At 38.7% G+C, this 17,368-nt stretch overlaps 1 protein-coding gene across 3 annotated transcripts in view; it reads right to left on the bottom strand.

Annotated features, from left to right (window-relative positions):
• Window positions 1–17,368, bottom strand: part of LOC109003491 (mediator of RNA polymerase II transcription subunit 13) — a 40,246-nt gene that overhangs the window by 1,999 nt on the left and 20,879 nt on the right. The window contains exons 14-22 of one of the 3 annotated variants that reach the window (XM_018981641.2): window positions 10,423–10,692; window positions 7,858–9,228; window positions 6,018–6,273; window positions 5,809–5,956; window positions 3,956–4,043; window positions 3,728–3,806; window positions 2,923–3,218; window positions 992–2,099; window positions 135–506 (exon numbers count right to left, since the gene is read on the bottom strand). In XM_018981641.2, coding sequence (XP_018837186.1) covers window positions 135–506; window positions 992–2,099; window positions 2,923–3,218; window positions 3,728–3,806; window positions 3,956–4,043; window positions 5,809–5,956; window positions 6,018–6,273; window positions 7,858–9,228; window positions 10,423–10,692 — 3,988 coding nt within the window. The remainder of the gene's footprint in view (window positions 1–134; window positions 507–991; window positions 2,100–2,922; window positions 3,219–3,727; window positions 3,807–3,955; window positions 4,044–5,808; window positions 5,957–6,017; window positions 6,274–7,857; window positions 9,229–10,422; window positions 10,693–17,368) is intronic. The other 2 variants (XM_018981649.2, XM_018981654.2) reach the window with 2 other exon arrangements.

Raw genomic sequence — 17,368 nt, 5'->3', positions numbered from 1 at the left:
AAATTGTCATGCACATGCCCAAGTTCTAAGCTTTCAGTGGCCCACATGAATGATGCATATTACCTTGCTTTATTGATGGATGAACACATTTAAGGGAAGCAGAAATAGAAATAAAGGAGAGTATGACAGTCTACCAGGAGATGGTGAATCTGCTTGAAAAACTAGATGTAAAGAATGGTCAACTGAAATTGCAACAAAACTGATGCTCTGCACCCACTGAAGCAAGCCCCTTGAGTTGTCAACTAGTGTCTGCCCACCCATAAGCTGCTTCCTTGCAGCAGGTTGTCCTAAACCACCTTTTATAAAGCCAGTTGCTTTAGCATGAGGGTTATACAAAGGACTAGGTGAGGTAGGTAGGGTTCTCTCTTGAATCAAGCTCATCTCCTGTTGCTGTAAGGATGTACTATTACTGCTCGCAGGAATTCCATCGCGCATAGATCGTCGAAGTTGCAAGGGCCATTTTTTTACCTCAGAGCCTCCAACTGAATTGATGGCTTTCTGCCACTCTGTTTATAATCCAAATGCACAAAAAAACTTCATTTCAAAAATCAGAAATAAATATATAAACTACAATTTACAACCCAGCTGAAAATGCTTTCCACATATGAACCAAATAGATTTAATTAGAAATTCGTAAAATCAACAATCAAAGTATGAAGAGGATATAAAATAAAAATTGCTACATGCTATGTCGGTTCTTCTCATGGTAAAATTGTCAACTAGATCCCAAAATAAGCAAACTTATCTTTTCCCACCAGACTACATGCCAGTGAGAAGAGTTCAGAGGGAGAGGATTTCATTATTTTAGCAATTAAAAGCTGCAACATTGTTGATCTGGTCAACAGTGCATAGCTGTAAGCCAGCTACTACTTACTATTCAGCTACACAGCAGATAAAATGGAACAAATCATCAACAATGCAAATGGTAGTAATTTCACAACACTAGACCTAAAAGACTAGAAACATAACATCGTGGAAGAAACTCATATACCTAGGTATTCAAGTTCAAAGAAGCTCCCAATGCGCGCAATCACAAAATCTCTAGGTTTGGCAACACCGATATCAGGAGAAGAGCATGCCTGAAGTATCTGACAGCCCTGCTGCAGAACTTGAACAAAAAGACATTGCAGACCCTTCGTGTCCTGCCTACTGCTGATTCCACCAAAGGGGAATACATGGCTGTCGAGCAATTCTCCCCTTGAATCTGTCCAGATGCTTACAAGCCAACGCCAATCCTCTGTCCACCCATAACAACAATGTAGGCTTGGAGGAGTCTTTTGATGGCTAGATCCAAAGCCATCAGTTTCAGATCCATCAAGATGAGAGCATGATCCAGCGTCTGCACTTCCTGCTGAGCCTGCACCCTGCATAAATCCTCCACTACTATCATCAGACAATGTCTTTGTAGATTCTGACACTATATTACCAGAAAACACTGGTGAAACTCCATTCTCTACGGAACCAGGTTCTGCAAGAATAAAAAGAGGTTCAAACATGTAACGAATTTCATCTTGAACTGTATAATCCCCTGTTCTAATTGGATCACAACTTAAACCTCCAGTCCTAGTCTGCCAAGAATTATCCCAAGAATTATTCCTCAGGCTAGCATCGATTTCACCCTCTCTGGGAAGGGAATGCCCAGTAATTCGGGGACCCACACAGTCCTTCCACATCCCTGACATAGGAGAAGACATTTGTGTCAGGACCGAGGGAGATCTGCTAGATATTGATGATGACTGGACCATGTCATTAGAGGATCCTCGAGAAATTCGACGAGCCTTGTTATAAACAGTGAAGGCAGTCTCCTTAAGAATGACAAGCTCATTCAGTGATGGACTTGTAACTCTAAAAATGGCATCAACTGTCACAATCTGCAGTACCAATTTAGGAATACTAAACCCTGAAAGTACTAAAATGTTTGATATGGTTGCTTCATCCACTGCTGCTGAGCAGCTTAAAGCCTTCCCAACCTGACTGTGCAATATAGATCTTCTCTCCCTATCTGACTGGAGAATGACTGATCCAACAGCAACAGAAGACTCAACAACAGTTTGTAGAACTGCAGTAGGCTCAGGGAAGGGGCACACCACATATATTACCTGGATAGAAAGCACAGGGAAATTCATATCTGTTTAGCCAAGATAAACTAGTCCTGAGCAGCATGCATAATGTAAACAAAAAAATTTCAACATATATATAGGCGGTGATCAATTGCCTAGTGGAAGTTTTAAATCAGAGCTATCATTTCCAGCGCCTCACCCCAGAATCATTTCCAGAGCTATGACATGCAATTAACTTCAGAACCAATTTGACCAATTCTAAGAAAATGCATTTTGCTTCTATTGATCTAAGAGTATAAATCACTTCCATGAGAGAGCCTAAAATGCATACAAGATCATTTGTTGACAACAGAAAATACCAACAATGTGATCCTTCTTTCAGAAAAGCAAAGCTATGATACTAATATTTCTTTTTATAAGTAAATTTTTTTGAAAAGCAAAGCCATGATACTAAATCAATAAATAAGAACTAGTCAAACACAAGATCATTAAATATGAGTTGAACAACTTCCATCAGCTCAGATAATGGAACTTCAGCTTTAAGGCTCGATGTATTACAGCAATTAAAGAACATGAACATGCTCTGGGTCATGGAAAATCAATTAAAAAAAATGAAAAATTTTAGCAAAAATGTTCTTCCCCACATATAATTGTTATCAGAGTACATTGAAGGCCTAGTAAAATGCCATAGCGCAATTCCCATGAAGGCTAAAATCCACCAAATATTGTGAGAAAAATGTTTAAGACAGCATCCTACTACATCATTGGAACCTATAAGTTAGCCGCCATAGTTAGGAAAAATGAAAAAGAAGAAAGAACATTTCAATTTACAAAGTGATGAAAAATAGTACTTGCCACCCACCATACAAGGACCACTGCTTCCTTCTTTTGGGTTTGTGGACGAGCATGGACCAAGTTTCAAGCCTTTTAGTGCCTTTGAAAGGGACTTAAGATAGCTTGTCAAGTCCCAACCATTGGAAAGAGAGAGAAAATAATCGCTTATTGAGCCCACAAGAGATGCGTTACTACTTTCTATCTTCATTGACTGAGGACAATCAAGTAGAACAAAACCAGAAGATGACCATTTTGCTGAATCGATTTCCATTTGGTTGCCCAAACTTTGTGGTGAATGACTACCCAGTTTACACGTCTCATAGACTGTAGAGAACAAAACAAAATAGAAAGAGAAAAAAAAATACTCCATTACATTCTTTTCTTTTAAAAGAACAAAAAACAAGCTTAAAAAGATATTGGTTAGATGAAAACATAAAAGTATTCTAAATGAAAGAAAGCACGAACATCTGGGGCATTAGAATGACATGCAGTATAACTTCAATTTCAAGTGATGTAACTCGGTCTATAAATGCTAGATATTTTACTGTAACCCAAATTCTGGATAGTGTGGATAGGAAAGGCCTTCTGTTTAAGAACCACTCTCATTATGTATCATCGCGGAGAATGGTGTTTTCAATAGAATTGGGACAGGAAAACACATAGTAGAGATAAGCACCGATAATCCACATCAAGTTGGCACATCACTACTAGGATAAAATAAAAACTTCTTTCAGTAAAAACAACAATGTAAAACTTTCAAACGTCTGTGCCTGTACAAGCTAAGTAACAACCGATTCATCTCAATTTGAAGCATAAAAACACCACCCACTCACCAGTTCCAAGTTGCTGGAAAAAATCAGCAGCAGCAGAAGTTAGTGGATCAATGTCTGGACATATAACATTGTAAGTAATCTGCAACAATTAATGAACAAAGTTGCAAAATCACTGAAAAAAGGAAAGCAAATTATACAAGTCCTCAAAATGAAAATTACAGAAATGCAGAAAATGAAAAATGTTGCATTCACCAATATGTGTGGCAACTGTTTGGGTATTGGACTTACAGGTTTCTGTAATGCGTATGGTTCAAGAGGAGCCTTCTCCCAAAGTTGCAAGGAGCTTGCAGACGTCTTAAGCCAATCATCCTGGTACCTATAACAAAAAGCATAATTTGTAAGTATCTCCACATATGGACCATTAACTTAATCTACGAGAAGCAGCCTGTCTTAGTCCATCATCGCCATAAAACATCCATAGAACAAAGCAAAACATCATTATTTGAAGCATCCCAAATCCTCCACTAACATCTTATGCGAGCAGATGACTAGAACCATCTAGTAATATATTTCTTTCAACCACTTTCTTTTTTCTGACTGTGCAGGAGTTTAAGAGACATGGTCAAGGAAAGAATTTTATTTTTTATTTTTTCATTGTCACCGGGTGTTTGGAACAAAGTCCCAACCAATCCCAGACATCTTCAAGGAAAGAATTGATTATATGGATTACTGCAAAGGTTCAAAATTGCTAATTTGGAAAAATATCTTCTATAACCCTTTTTGGTTCCAACCTTGTAGTTGCTGTAAAGAACACCTTATAACTTACAAAACATTATCCCTCCTACGAAATAAGAAGGGTGGTCTAGTAGACTAGTATAAAACAAAATGACTTGAATTCACAGTTGTATGTATGGATGTTGAGAGGCATTTGGTCAAGGTGGTTGACCCTATTATGGAACTCTTTTAAAGAAAATCAAAGGCCCTATTATGGAACTCTTTTAACGAAAATCAAATATAAGAAATCTTGCTAACCAGTGATATTTCTAAAGCATTTTGCAAAGGATCTAATAACCAAAAGAAGTTAGGGCATTATTTTAAGGGAACACTTCAACTGTAATGGTGCTTATTTGTCTCTGTCAATACATGGGCTGTAAGTTTAAATTATAGAGGCAGCAGAAGCCAGGAACTCTTCCCAAATCTCAACTGCACGAACATGGACGGGCAATAATCTAATTGGTTTATTTTTAACCAGCAAGACATTCTGTTAAAACCCACTGAATTGTGGCTAGAAACCTGAGTGTTTAACACTATAGAAATGCCAATTAATATTCTAATACATGCCAGAGGTTGCTCATGAAGTCTAATGACATGTCAATACAACCAATTTCCATAATACCAATTCATGTTTTACCTATGTTTTGAAATGCCTATATATTTATCCCAGGTCAGAGACTTTTCGTTTTCTTTTGATGAGCAATTTCATATCAGAAGATGTAACTCATATATCATACAATTCAATGTAATTAGTATAATAACTGATATTTTCGATGGCCCTATGGTTGATCCACCGGTTTGTTGAGGCATCAAAAGTATGTTTATGTTCCTATTGTAAGAAGAGAAAAAATGTCATTCCCATATTTATTTTTCCCTTTGTTCGTTGCTCTTTTTTTTTTTTTTTTTATTATTTAGGGTTTTCTTCCACTGCACCTAATATAATTAGGTCGCAACCCTTCTGCAAATTAAAGGTGGCACAAATGTCATTTGACATCTCATAATGCAAAAATATTAGATTATTTGATTGCTATTGTTACATTCAAATCTCTAATAGATGGTAACAATAGCCACTCTACGGGATGAATAGTCTCTTCAAAACCAGGAGGTTGGCCTCAACCTATTCTTTGAGATCTCTGTGAAGTGTTCTTGACGTCTAACTGGGATGAGAAAAATGAGTGAATTTCCATAGTTTTATTATGATAATATTCGTGTTTCTATCTTTAACAAGATGTAATAAGCCTCTCATTGTTATGAATGTCTCCCTTTGGTCCTTGCAAATAGGCTTTCTCCATATAAACAAAATGCTATTGGTATGTAATTTGATTTTTCAGATGTCAATGTAAAATTTGTTTAACAAGGTATCATACCCAACAAGTATAGCAGGCAAAGGAAGAACAAGAAGTGTTGGTCTTAGCCGGGTGCTTTGTTGCTGCTCTGACTCTGAGGCACAGATTTCTTGGTTAGATCTCCTTTGGCATGTCTCATCCACTTTTGCTCTATCTGTTTCACTAGAGACTGCATGAATGGTCAAACTGCCTATAACTGAAAGCCAATGTGTATACAAGGATAATTATACCTTTAAGAGAAGATGATCCACCAGCAGAAGACTGAGATGGGCTCATTGGTTCTCCAACAGTACTGGAAGAATCTCTGCATTCACTTATAGAAGACTCGGCAGAAAATCCATCACCCGTGCTTCCAGCATCAACTGATGGATTGCGGCCTTTGCACCAATCATTGACAGACAATGGACCATCCAAAATACTGAAAGCAGATTTTAAGGCTGTCTTTATGTCAGACTGCAACAAATTAATCACAGACGAAGCGTGAACCTGAAAGAAGGATATATCCTCTTCATAAGATCATTAAATGACCAATACACAAGTATATTATGCTCTCACATCTTAAGCCCGTATTGTCCACAAACAGAAAGATAACTACTAATAGGCTATACATTTGACTAATTAAAATTTAACTAAATGAATGAACTGAAAGAAATGGCATCTTAATCTCAATTCAAAAGATCCCCAAGCCCAAGCAGAAGGTTGCTTTCTGGAGGACCAAGAATAAACAAGGAAACAGTATCTATTATATTACTTAAACTTTTAAAAGGTACTTTGCCGTGAAGCTTTCCTACCCAAAGTATGTGTCCATTTTGTAAAGAATTGTAACACATGCATAGCCAAATAAACTGTATATTCCTTCAAGGATATATATTTTTTTGATAACCGAGGGTGTCCGGGCCAGCTTGCGCGCACCTCGACTAATCCCACGGAGCCCTGAAGTTAACGACCAAGTAAACCTCCAGTGGCCCTAAGGGGACTCGAACTGGTGACCATTGGGGAGCAAACCTAAGGCCAGACCAGCTGAACTACCCCTCAGAGTTTATTCCTTCAAGGATATATTTACAGAACTATATATTCAAGTTGATTTTTTTAATGACAAATAGCATCTCAGATGGCAAAGTTCCTAATTTTGGAGAGAAGATTATTTACTTAATGTTATAAATAAACAAGACTACTTGAAAAGTTGCTTGGAATTAACTCTGCTATACTCAACTTTGGCTTAATTCATAATAAGCTATTCATGAACACAAAATCAATTCTTAAACGACACAATTCCTATAAAGCTCGCCGCAACTGGTATCGTATTTATTATTTTGTGTAGTGTCATTCTTAATTCTATAATGAGAATATCCCAAGTATTTAAAAGGATAAGAAGAAATCATAATCATAATATGATAGTGTCGTTTGAATCTTTTTTAACATAATCACCAACATGTGTTTGTATAAACTATATAAAAATATTCACAAGAAACACAAAATTTTGTTTATAAAAATTCCTGAACAAGCTTTCACTCGTTCGATTTTTTATTTTTTTTTAATGTCGGGGCACCTCTCCAAGGCAGGGCCCTTCGGACCCACCCCTGCAGAGTAAGCCCCAGTCTCATGCATCGCACCCTCGGAACTTTCCCTACACGGAACTGGTTAAATCGCTGGCTTTTCACTAGGGGGTGTGGCCCCAAAGGATTGTTTACACCCCATGAGGTGTTGAACCTTGGACCTGGAAGGGAGTGATGCCCCAAGACCAAGGCCTTCACCACTTAAGCCAACCCCTTGCTTGAACTCAAATTGTTTACACCTTTATTTCTACTAATGTTATTTGTTATATATGGCATCATTATACATTCTTTAGACAGACTACTCATACAAAAACCATTTCCCGCATTCTTCAGTTTTGCATGATTCCATTAGTGGTGCGTATGATCTGACAGTGACATATAACTTAGATTTTAAAAAAACTCAGCATAAGCACTAAATATCAATGTCTAGTACAAAACCAAAAAAAAAAAAAAAAACACAAGGTGCAGCTATTAGCAATTAAAAAAAAATCATTGGTATAAAATTGAAACTTACATCAGCTGAAAGTGGATCCACTAACTCCACACCAGCAATGTCAAGTGCATGACAAGAAGCCAAAGTCCCCCCACAACCAGCATGCATCATAAAAGGTCCACAAGAAAATCCCCGCTTCCACTGCTCTTGTAACGCAAGCCAACCATAAGCACCATCACCACAATCCCCATCAAGGGTCAGATCAACAGAGGATGTAGCTTGTTGGACAAGTAATGCCATTCCATCAAGAAGCTCCTGAAGAGGTTGCATTTGTCCAAAAGAAAGGATAGCTTCCTCATTGAACGAATTATGAGGTAAGGATGGACTAATTTCCATACTTGGTGAGTTTGAGAGCTTCGGAACTTTAGGAACTCCAACAGAGCGCCAAACACCAACAGGCGCATTAAGATGCCCATCTAGAATTCCATCAGTATCACCAGCTATTCTAATTGGTATGGTCTCTTTCTTTTTCACCTCATACTTGCTAGATGTATTGTCCGTCAATGTACTTTGGTCACCAGGCAGCTGATTAAAAACATTACTTCCAGTTAACCTACTCAAATTAATAGGCATAGAGGTACTGGAAGATAATAGTGTGTGCCTTATCCTGCACATGGAGGCCTGGAACATCAGACATTCAACTTCAGTTGCAAACACGGTCCTCGTAGACTGAAGGAAAGGTGCCAATTCAAGGGTGCCTTCAGACACTTTTCTCAGGGAAGATTTAACAGCATTTGTAGAGTTTAAACTAGAGAATGGAGTTGGTGCCACCCCCTCAGACATAGCAACACTATTATTACCTGCAAGAAATCTTTTATCATGTCTCTCTTTCCCCCTTTCCACATGAGTGTAATATTTTTTTGAGTGGACAACAGCATTCACATCATTCCTTCCAGACAATGGTTTTGAGTTAATGGGCAGGCTAGTCTTTTCATCTGATCCATCAAAGCAAGGAGAAGAGGGTGGTGTTGCACCATAGATGTAATTATTTGAGCTTGAATTGGAACTCTCCTCTCTTCGAGATTTTGGAAAATATGGGCTTCTGAAAATGGATGACGAAAACTCGCTTGTGGGGGTCTCCACAGCTCCATATTCAGGAGCAAAAGTCAACAGCGCTTCAGCTTTTATTATATGATCGAACTCACCAGTAGAGGATGCTGGAGTGTGGTTCACCAGACCTGATGACAAACTGTTATTTGTTACTTCTTGACTTTTGCTGAGATACTCCTCTTGGGCTAGTGGAGGGGGTGGATCAAAACTCTCAAAGGATTGAAAGCCTACAGGCAATAGCACCTGATCAGAAACATCCATCATCCCAACTGGACTGGGACCCACATCTCCACAATCTGGTGCAGAAAACATAAGCGCCTGTGATTCTGCAGTTCCTGGGGGCTTTGGAAAACAAGGGGTCATTGTGAGATTCAATGTAAAGTTTGCAATATCACCTCAAAGCATTTTAAAGCAAAACATGGGGGGAGGGGAGAGCCAGGGGTGGGCAGGAAGGGAACCAGAACCACTTGAGGGAGGAAATTGTAAGTAGAAAGGTCCTTTTATGTCTAGCTTTAGTGACGTATTTGCAACTTAACTGGTGAAATATGCATGCAAACATTAATAAGAAAAACATAACGATGTGCCTCTACCATGTAATCACTGCCTTGGAGTAGAAAAACAACTCTAAACACATAGTATGAAACATCTTTAAGAGACACAGAGAGAGGAAGAAGAAGTTATTTTTTATTTCCTCTTTTTTACTTTTGAGGGTTGTTCCTTATTAGTTATTAGTGCTTATGCCTATTGTACCCTCTTCAAATTCTAGTAATTAACCTGCCAATAATTCATCAAACCCATAAATATGGGAAATGTCGTTGCCTACTTGATGTACGGCACCATATTTACAAAGTTTACTTCTCTATTATATTGCACAATACGTTCACAAATAATAATACTAATGTCATCTGCTCAAATGGTTACTCCACAATGAAAGACGTATGTCACAAGGAAAAAGGTACAATATGTCAAGTCCAAAATCCATCACCAAGACTCCTCCTTGGATCAAGGTACTTCCTCTCTTCCTTCTGTTCTTTTTTATCTGTAATTGCCTGTTGCCTTGAGGAAAGAGATACCATACTTCTCGCCCTATTAATCACTGAGTGTCCTACCAAGAAAAACAATCTAGAACTTGATTTAATTAAAACCTTAGCGCTACTAAATTCATATACAGTTTGCATTCCCCAACATAAAAATGTTTTGATAAGTATTGAATCAGGTAAATAGACGTAGCCCAAGTACATAGAGTACACAAAAGAGAACACCTAGTTACAAGTTAGGAGCTGGATACGGATACAAGAAAGAAAGAGGACACCTGAGGAAAAAAATCTGAAAAAAATCATTATTCTATTTAATTGATAAATTTTTTTTTTATAAGTAATTCTATTTAATTGATAAATAAAACAATATATCCCAAAGTTCCAATGTTCCCTTAAAACAACAGATCAGATGAGGAGCTCCCTCCAATCTCATATCAGTAGTGTTATCGGCATATATCAAACATGCAGATTGAAATCATTGTGAAGGATAAGAAAATACCTCCCCAAAAGGCAAGCCATCATTTTCGAAGAAGTCCCCAAAATCTCCAAACTCGGAGAGGAGAGCTTGGATATCCATGACCATACCTCTGTCATCATCATCCCAATCCCAATCGGATCCAATCTGCTCACTTGCAACTCCTGTTATGGCTGAATTGTCAACTTCCATGGAAATAAAATCAGACTTGTATGCTTCTTGCACAAGAGCATTTGTCTCTGTACCAACTTGACCAAATGAATCTGTCATCCCAGTTCGAGGACGCTTAGAGCCCTGCATTGACATTAAGTTCACTCAGTTAGCTGGCATCCATAAATTTAACGCAGATTGGTGAGGAAAAAAAATAGGAAATCATTTCTCAATTTAGCAATAAGATGTGAAGTGAGATTCACATCCAACCCCATAAAAGGAAGTCCTGACATGCCCTTATTTGAACAAGTATTTCATCAATTCCCACTAAGAGTGAGATGTCCTCATTTAACAAGTTAAATTAAAAGAGTACTGAAAATAAGAAAGTAGGCAGATGAATAAACAGAGTTCTGAAACTCAAGGGTACATAAGGACAATGATTGTGTTGCTTCAATACAATTGTGATGCTAGAGCAATCAATTTAGAAGGAAAAATCCAATATCACAAATGATAAGATGAAAGTACTTAAATACAGTATTAACATAGAATTTCGCCACTTCAGTTAATTCAAGCAAAAAGCCAATTCAGCATTTAGAGTTCACAATTTGAATCAATAACAAAACCACTGATTTATGACAAGCAACAGTACCAAAGGGCATTCCTAACTCATTAGAGGTCATAAATTCCTAACCTGTCAAGTGGAAGAGGGGACCTTATTTCTTTTTTATAATGTAACATATGGGCCTTAAAAGATGGGTCAAGATTTTGACTTAATTTAAAGATACCATGTTTAATAAATGGGCAATATTAACTTGAAGGCCCATAATATCACTTATTGCTGCATTGTGAGGTGACAAGAGTGTTGTCGGATGAGATCTTTAGAAGAGTTGGTGTGGCTTGGGTTATGCCTTTGAGGGTGATGGATTTAATAGCTTGTTGGAAGGAGATTCAAGGCTGTCCCCGAGTGGCAGCAGTGTGGAGGATGATTCATTTGTGCATTATGTGGTGTATTTGGATGAAAAGGAATGCTTGGTGCTTTGAAGATAGCGAGCATACAATGGAGGAACTTCAGAACTTTTTTGTACACACTTTATTGCTCTGCTTTTCAGCCATTGTGCTTAACGGAACTAGTGTTCATGATTTTCTGTTCTTACTTTCTGGTTCCTAGAATGTATTTAGGTATTTTTTTGTATACTTTATGTGTACACGGGCTTCGCCCACTTCATTTGTATCAATAAAATTTTCATCTTACTTGTAAAAGAAAAGATTGTGCAAGCCCTTAAACCCATTGCGAATCTGATTAGCATTTGTTGTATAACCAGATTTGAACTTCCAAATACTTGCCCATCGTTAACTAATTAAATGGTGGAAATTGAGGCTGACTTATTCACAAGCAATCACCAAAACTCACACACACATCTTCTGCACAACATTCACTTGTGTATCTGCAGAAAACCCTCTCCAATTCACACTGGATAAAACTTCCCACCCTTTCAAAACCGTCTCTGAACAACCCTTGAAGGCCAGCCACTGAAAGCCAGGATCAAACTCTCCAATCTTGAGATTCTTGGCACTCCATCACTCATAATCCTTCCCTCCCTACTGCAAACAAGACTGATTATGTTTTTATGTTTAATGACATGGATTAATTTAAGGATTTGTTATGATTAATGAAGCATTTATTAATTATGTGGGTCCCTTGCCTGGTGCGAGTTACGTATGTTACGTGGCATCCCGACGGGAGGAGGTGTTACATATAAGTAGTTAAGCATTTCGTTGGAGAACACAAAAGGCTTAGCCCAAGTATATAGGAAGTACATGAGAAACCTCCTAATTAGGAACAGAAGAAAATACAAGGAAATCATGAAAACTTAAAATCTATTGTAGTCGCCCAAAGTATGGTATTGAGCAAGGTTTTAAACTCTTCTATCATCCACTCATGGTCCAAAACTTTCTATCATTTCTTTCCCTCCAAAAACACCACACCCCTTGGCCCAAAAACAAACATCATAGTAGACAGATAGGAGCCATCTTCCACACATAGGATGGAGAGAAACTGATCATAAGGCCTTCACACAGTAAGACCTAAAACCTAATAGTTACCTGCATCAAGTATGACGGAAGAAAACTGAAAAATAGAAAAACTCCTTTCTTCCCACTGCATCTGCCACTACGAGCTAACAACCAATACCAAAACTAATTTAGAGAGGAAGAAGCATTTAAACACACCATTCCTAAACATTTGGATAGATCTAAGCTTCCCCATAAGTGAATTTAGCCCCCACATCCAACTATCCCCGCCCTCACAACTATAGTAGGGTAACCACCTCTCATAGTTAGTGAAACAATTCTTGGTTATATTATCAATAGAAGTTCTAAACAAAGCTATTAGAAGTTAGAAGATTCAAAGACCAAATTGATTTTATTGTAAGTTGGATGATCTCGAAACCATGACTTAACCCTTCATCATGATGTTATAGGGGAAGGTGTCATTTGAGCTAAGGCTCAATGGCCGATAATCAAATCTTTTTTTTTTTTTTTTGTAAGTAAACATTTATATTACATTAATACGAATAAGCATAGCCCAAGTACACAAGGGGGTATACGAGATAACACCTATTTAGGAAGAAGAAATAAGAAAATCATGAAAATCTGGGTTATTGAAATCTACAGCTGTGGCCCAAAAAACAAGGTTCTAATAAAAAGTAATCTAATCTCCTCCAATGAACGCTTCCTGCCTTCAATCGTTTGGTCATTTCTTTTCTACCATATACACCAAAGAACACAGAGAGGAATCATCTTCCACACAACTGAGATTTGTGCAATACAGCCCAGATTCATTCAACATGCTAGAAGTTCAACAACTGTTGCAGGCATAACCCAGGCTAGCTCTATCTGTCTAAATACATCGACCCATAGCGCTCTAGCAACCTTGCAATGTAGTAGAGGATGGTCCATAGTCTCACCACATTGTTTGCACATACAACACCAATCCACTACTATCATCCCGTGTTTCCAAAATTATCCATCATCAATATTTTTTCCAGATGTTGTCCAAGCAAAAAATACCGCCCTAGGAGATGCGTTATTTCTCCATGGAAAGTGATTATTCTGCGGTTATGTGAGGGCCTTATAGAAAGAACGAACTGAAAAATACCTTTTCTGGTAGGTACCCACCACAAAGTATGAACTCCTGAAGTATAAGAGTTCAGGAGTTCCCAGTCATCGTTTGGTCATTCCCTACAGTATAGTGCTCGGTCTCATGAAGTATAAGAGTCGGAAAAAATCTGCAAAGCTGCTGACTTCCCAGTCTTGGGCTGCCCTAGTGAAGCTCACATTCCATTGTACTAGATCACCTGCCATCTCCATTAGGTCCACCATTGAAGCTTCTTTCTCACGTGCAAGCATGAACACTGTAGGGAATGAGTCCTTGAGGGCTCTATCTCCACACCATATATCATGCCGGAATTTAGTTCTTGAGCCATCTCCTATCACAATTGTAGCAAGACAAGCAAACATGCCCCACGCTTGTCTAATGTGCTTCCATACTCCCACACCATAAACCCCACGTACCTTCCTAGAGCACCATCCCCCCCACAAGCCTCCATACTTGAAATCAATCACCGACTTCCATAAAGCTTTTTGTTCAGTATTATAACGCCAGAACTATTTCTCAAGTAAAGCCCGATTGAACACCCTCAGATTTTAATTCACAAATCCCCAGAAGAGATTGGGGAGCATATCTTGTCCCACTTGACCAGATGAAATTTGAATTCATCCCCAAGTCCACTCCAAAGGAAGTCACGATGCAATTTCTCAATTCGTGTTGCCACACTCTCTGGAATTGGGAACAAGGATAAAAACTAAGTTGGTAGATTGGATAGAGTGCTTTTGATTAGAGTAACCTACCACTTTTCGATAGAAACAATCTCTTCCAACCTATCAATCTTCATTCAATCTTCTCAATTACTGCATCCCAAATGGGTTTAGCCCTGGAGACGGCCCCCAAATGAAGGCAAAGGTAATTCATAGGGAAAGAGGAGACCTTACTTTTAAGAGTGTTAGCCAACTGCCGAATGTTACAAACATTGCCAATCGGGATCAACTCTGACTTGGATAAGTTCACCTTAACCCGGATACAGCCTCAAAGCAAAGTAGAAGTGCCTTAAGTGCTTGAATCTGATTTTGATCTGCCTCGCAAAAAATTAAGATGTCATCTATGAACAAAAAATGTTAAGAGTACCTCGATTTATTTCACCAACCGAAAACCAGCCAGAAACCCACTATTAACTATAGCTGAAATCATTCTGCTACATGCCTCAATGACTATGACAGAGGAGTGGGGACAAAGGATTCACGAGAGTTGTAAAAAAAAAACAACTAGGCTATCATTCACCAAAACTGAGAATCGCACCGTCGATATGCATCACCTAATCCATGAGCACCACCTCCCAAGCAAATACAACAGGAAATCCAACTTGCACAAGAGACCCAGATTGCCTGATTATAATCTACTGAGTCCAATATATGTCTTCCCCATACGAATGCATTTTGGGGTTTCGAAACAATTTGCCCAAAACTTCGTCTATTTGCAAGCACTTTGGAAATAATCTTATAAACCCAATTTACAGGGCTAATGAGCCGATAATCCTTAACCTCCGATGCCCCAGTCTTCTTGGGAATAAGTGCAATAAAAGTGGCGTTGAGACTTTTCTCAAATTTCCAAAACGGAAAAAATTCACGAAATACCTTCATTAATGCCTTGTTTGGATAATGAGTTGATCTCAACTCATCTCATCTAATCTAATCATTACAAATTTTCCAAACTTTCAAACAAAATATAATAAACAATTTAACTTTTTCAAATCCCAAAACAAAAATAATATTAAAAACTATATTCTAACAATATTTTATTTAACTTTCATCCTATCTTAACTCAACTCACTATCTAAACCTCTCATAAGTCCTCCTTCATCACTTCCCAGCAAGATTGGAAGAAATCCATAGAAAATCCATCAAAGACCAAGTGCTTTGTCTTTGACCATCTTCCTTACCACTCCATGAACCTCGGTTCCCTCAAACGGCCTCTCTGACCAAGTGACATTTTGCTACTCAATGGACTCAAACGTTAGCCCATCAATCTTCAGCCTCCACCCCGCTGGCTCGATAAGCAACTATTCAAAATAACCAACGACATGTCCTTGAATCACAGGGATCTCTGTGCAAACAGCTCCGTTAATATTCATCATCTCAAAGGCATTAGTTCTCCTATGGGAATTTGCCACTCTGAAAAAACTTTGTGCTTCGATCACCTTCTTTCAACCACAAAGCTCGAGATTTTTGCGCCAAGAGATCAACTCCAATAGGATAGCCCTCTCTAGTTTAGAAACTAGTTCCGTCCTCCGAGAGAGTTCCTCCAAAGAAAGGGCCCGTCCCTCCTATGCCCTCCCTACCTCATGAAGCTCCTCCAATGGTGACTTATTGTGGTTGCCTATATCTCCAAAAGATAGCACATTCCAAAACTTTAAATCTTTCTTTAAAGCTTTCAATTTACCTGTAAGAATAAACTAGGGGTACCTTGGATCTGATAGGAGGACCACCATTGCCTAACTCGTTCTACAAAACCTTCAGTTTTTGGCCACATATTCTAAAACTTAAATATCTTCGTCCTCCTTGAATACCCCCACAGTCCAACAAGATGGGAAAATGATCGAAACATAGATGATGTAATCTTTTCTGACATAACTCTGTTTAATGAATTTCCCATTCTAGGGAAACTAAAAATATGTCCAATCTAGACCACATTTGGTTATTGGACCATGTGAATGCACCACCCATGAGCGGAATGTCCACCAACCCCAAATCAAAAATACAATCCGAGAAACTCAACATTACTGGCTGTAACCTGCTTTCTCCCGATGTTTCACTTAGGAATTTTGTAACATTAAAGTCCCCTCCTATACACCAAGGTAGGTCCCACCAGCTATGTAACCCAGCTAACTCCTATAGAATGTTTCTGCTGCTGTCCAAGGTCGGGCCCATAAATTCCAGCAAAAGCCCACATAAAATTATCCTCCACATTTTGAAAAGAACAAGCCACTGTATACTCCCCGATATACTCCTCCATTTTATCCACCATCCTTCTATCCCACATTACTAGTACTCCACTTGATGCCCCAACTGATGCAAGGAAAACCCCATCGACATATGAACAGCTCCACAAACTTCTAACGGTGCTTCCAGAAACGATTTCCATCTTAGTTTCCTACAAGCAAATGATATCCACCTTCTACTTCCGAAGCAAATTTTTTATCCACAGGCGCTTGTTAACCTCATTAAGCCCTCGGACATTCCAACTAGATTTCTTCAGCTGCGCATTTCCCACTTCAATGGCCGTAAGCAAAGCCATGAACTATTCTTTAAAACCCTCACACTCAATTCCAACACAGTGTTGTACTTCCTTTACCTTATGAATGACCCAGTCACCATCCATCTCAATCCCTTCCCTGGTTGCCCACTAAGATTCCATCAGCACCTTTGTCTCCTTCTCGGCAAAGGGAGACCTACACTCCCATTCAGGAACATCACTCATGGGGATTAGCATCTGTGAAAATCCTTCACTGATGTCTACATCACCCCCCTCCTCGGTAAACAACTCACCATCAGCAGCCATAGATTGAAGATCCTTCGCCGAAGAAGATACCACCTGAGACTCCCCCAACCCCATCATCTATGATGCTCATTGTCCTTTTTTGTCCATGTTGTGCCGGAAAACTAGCGCCTGTGGTGAGGAAAGATGACGATCCATGTCTAGTATAGT

This window comes from Juglans regia, chromosome 14 (assembly GCF_001411555.2).
Source record: "Juglans regia cultivar Chandler chromosome 14, Walnut 2.0, whole genome shotgun sequence".
NCBI lineage: Eukaryota > Viridiplantae > Streptophyta > Magnoliopsida > Fagales > Juglandaceae > Juglans > Juglans regia.
The sequence above is the reverse complement of the archived record's forward strand: the minus strand, read 5'-3'. Positions and strand labels throughout refer to the sequence as shown.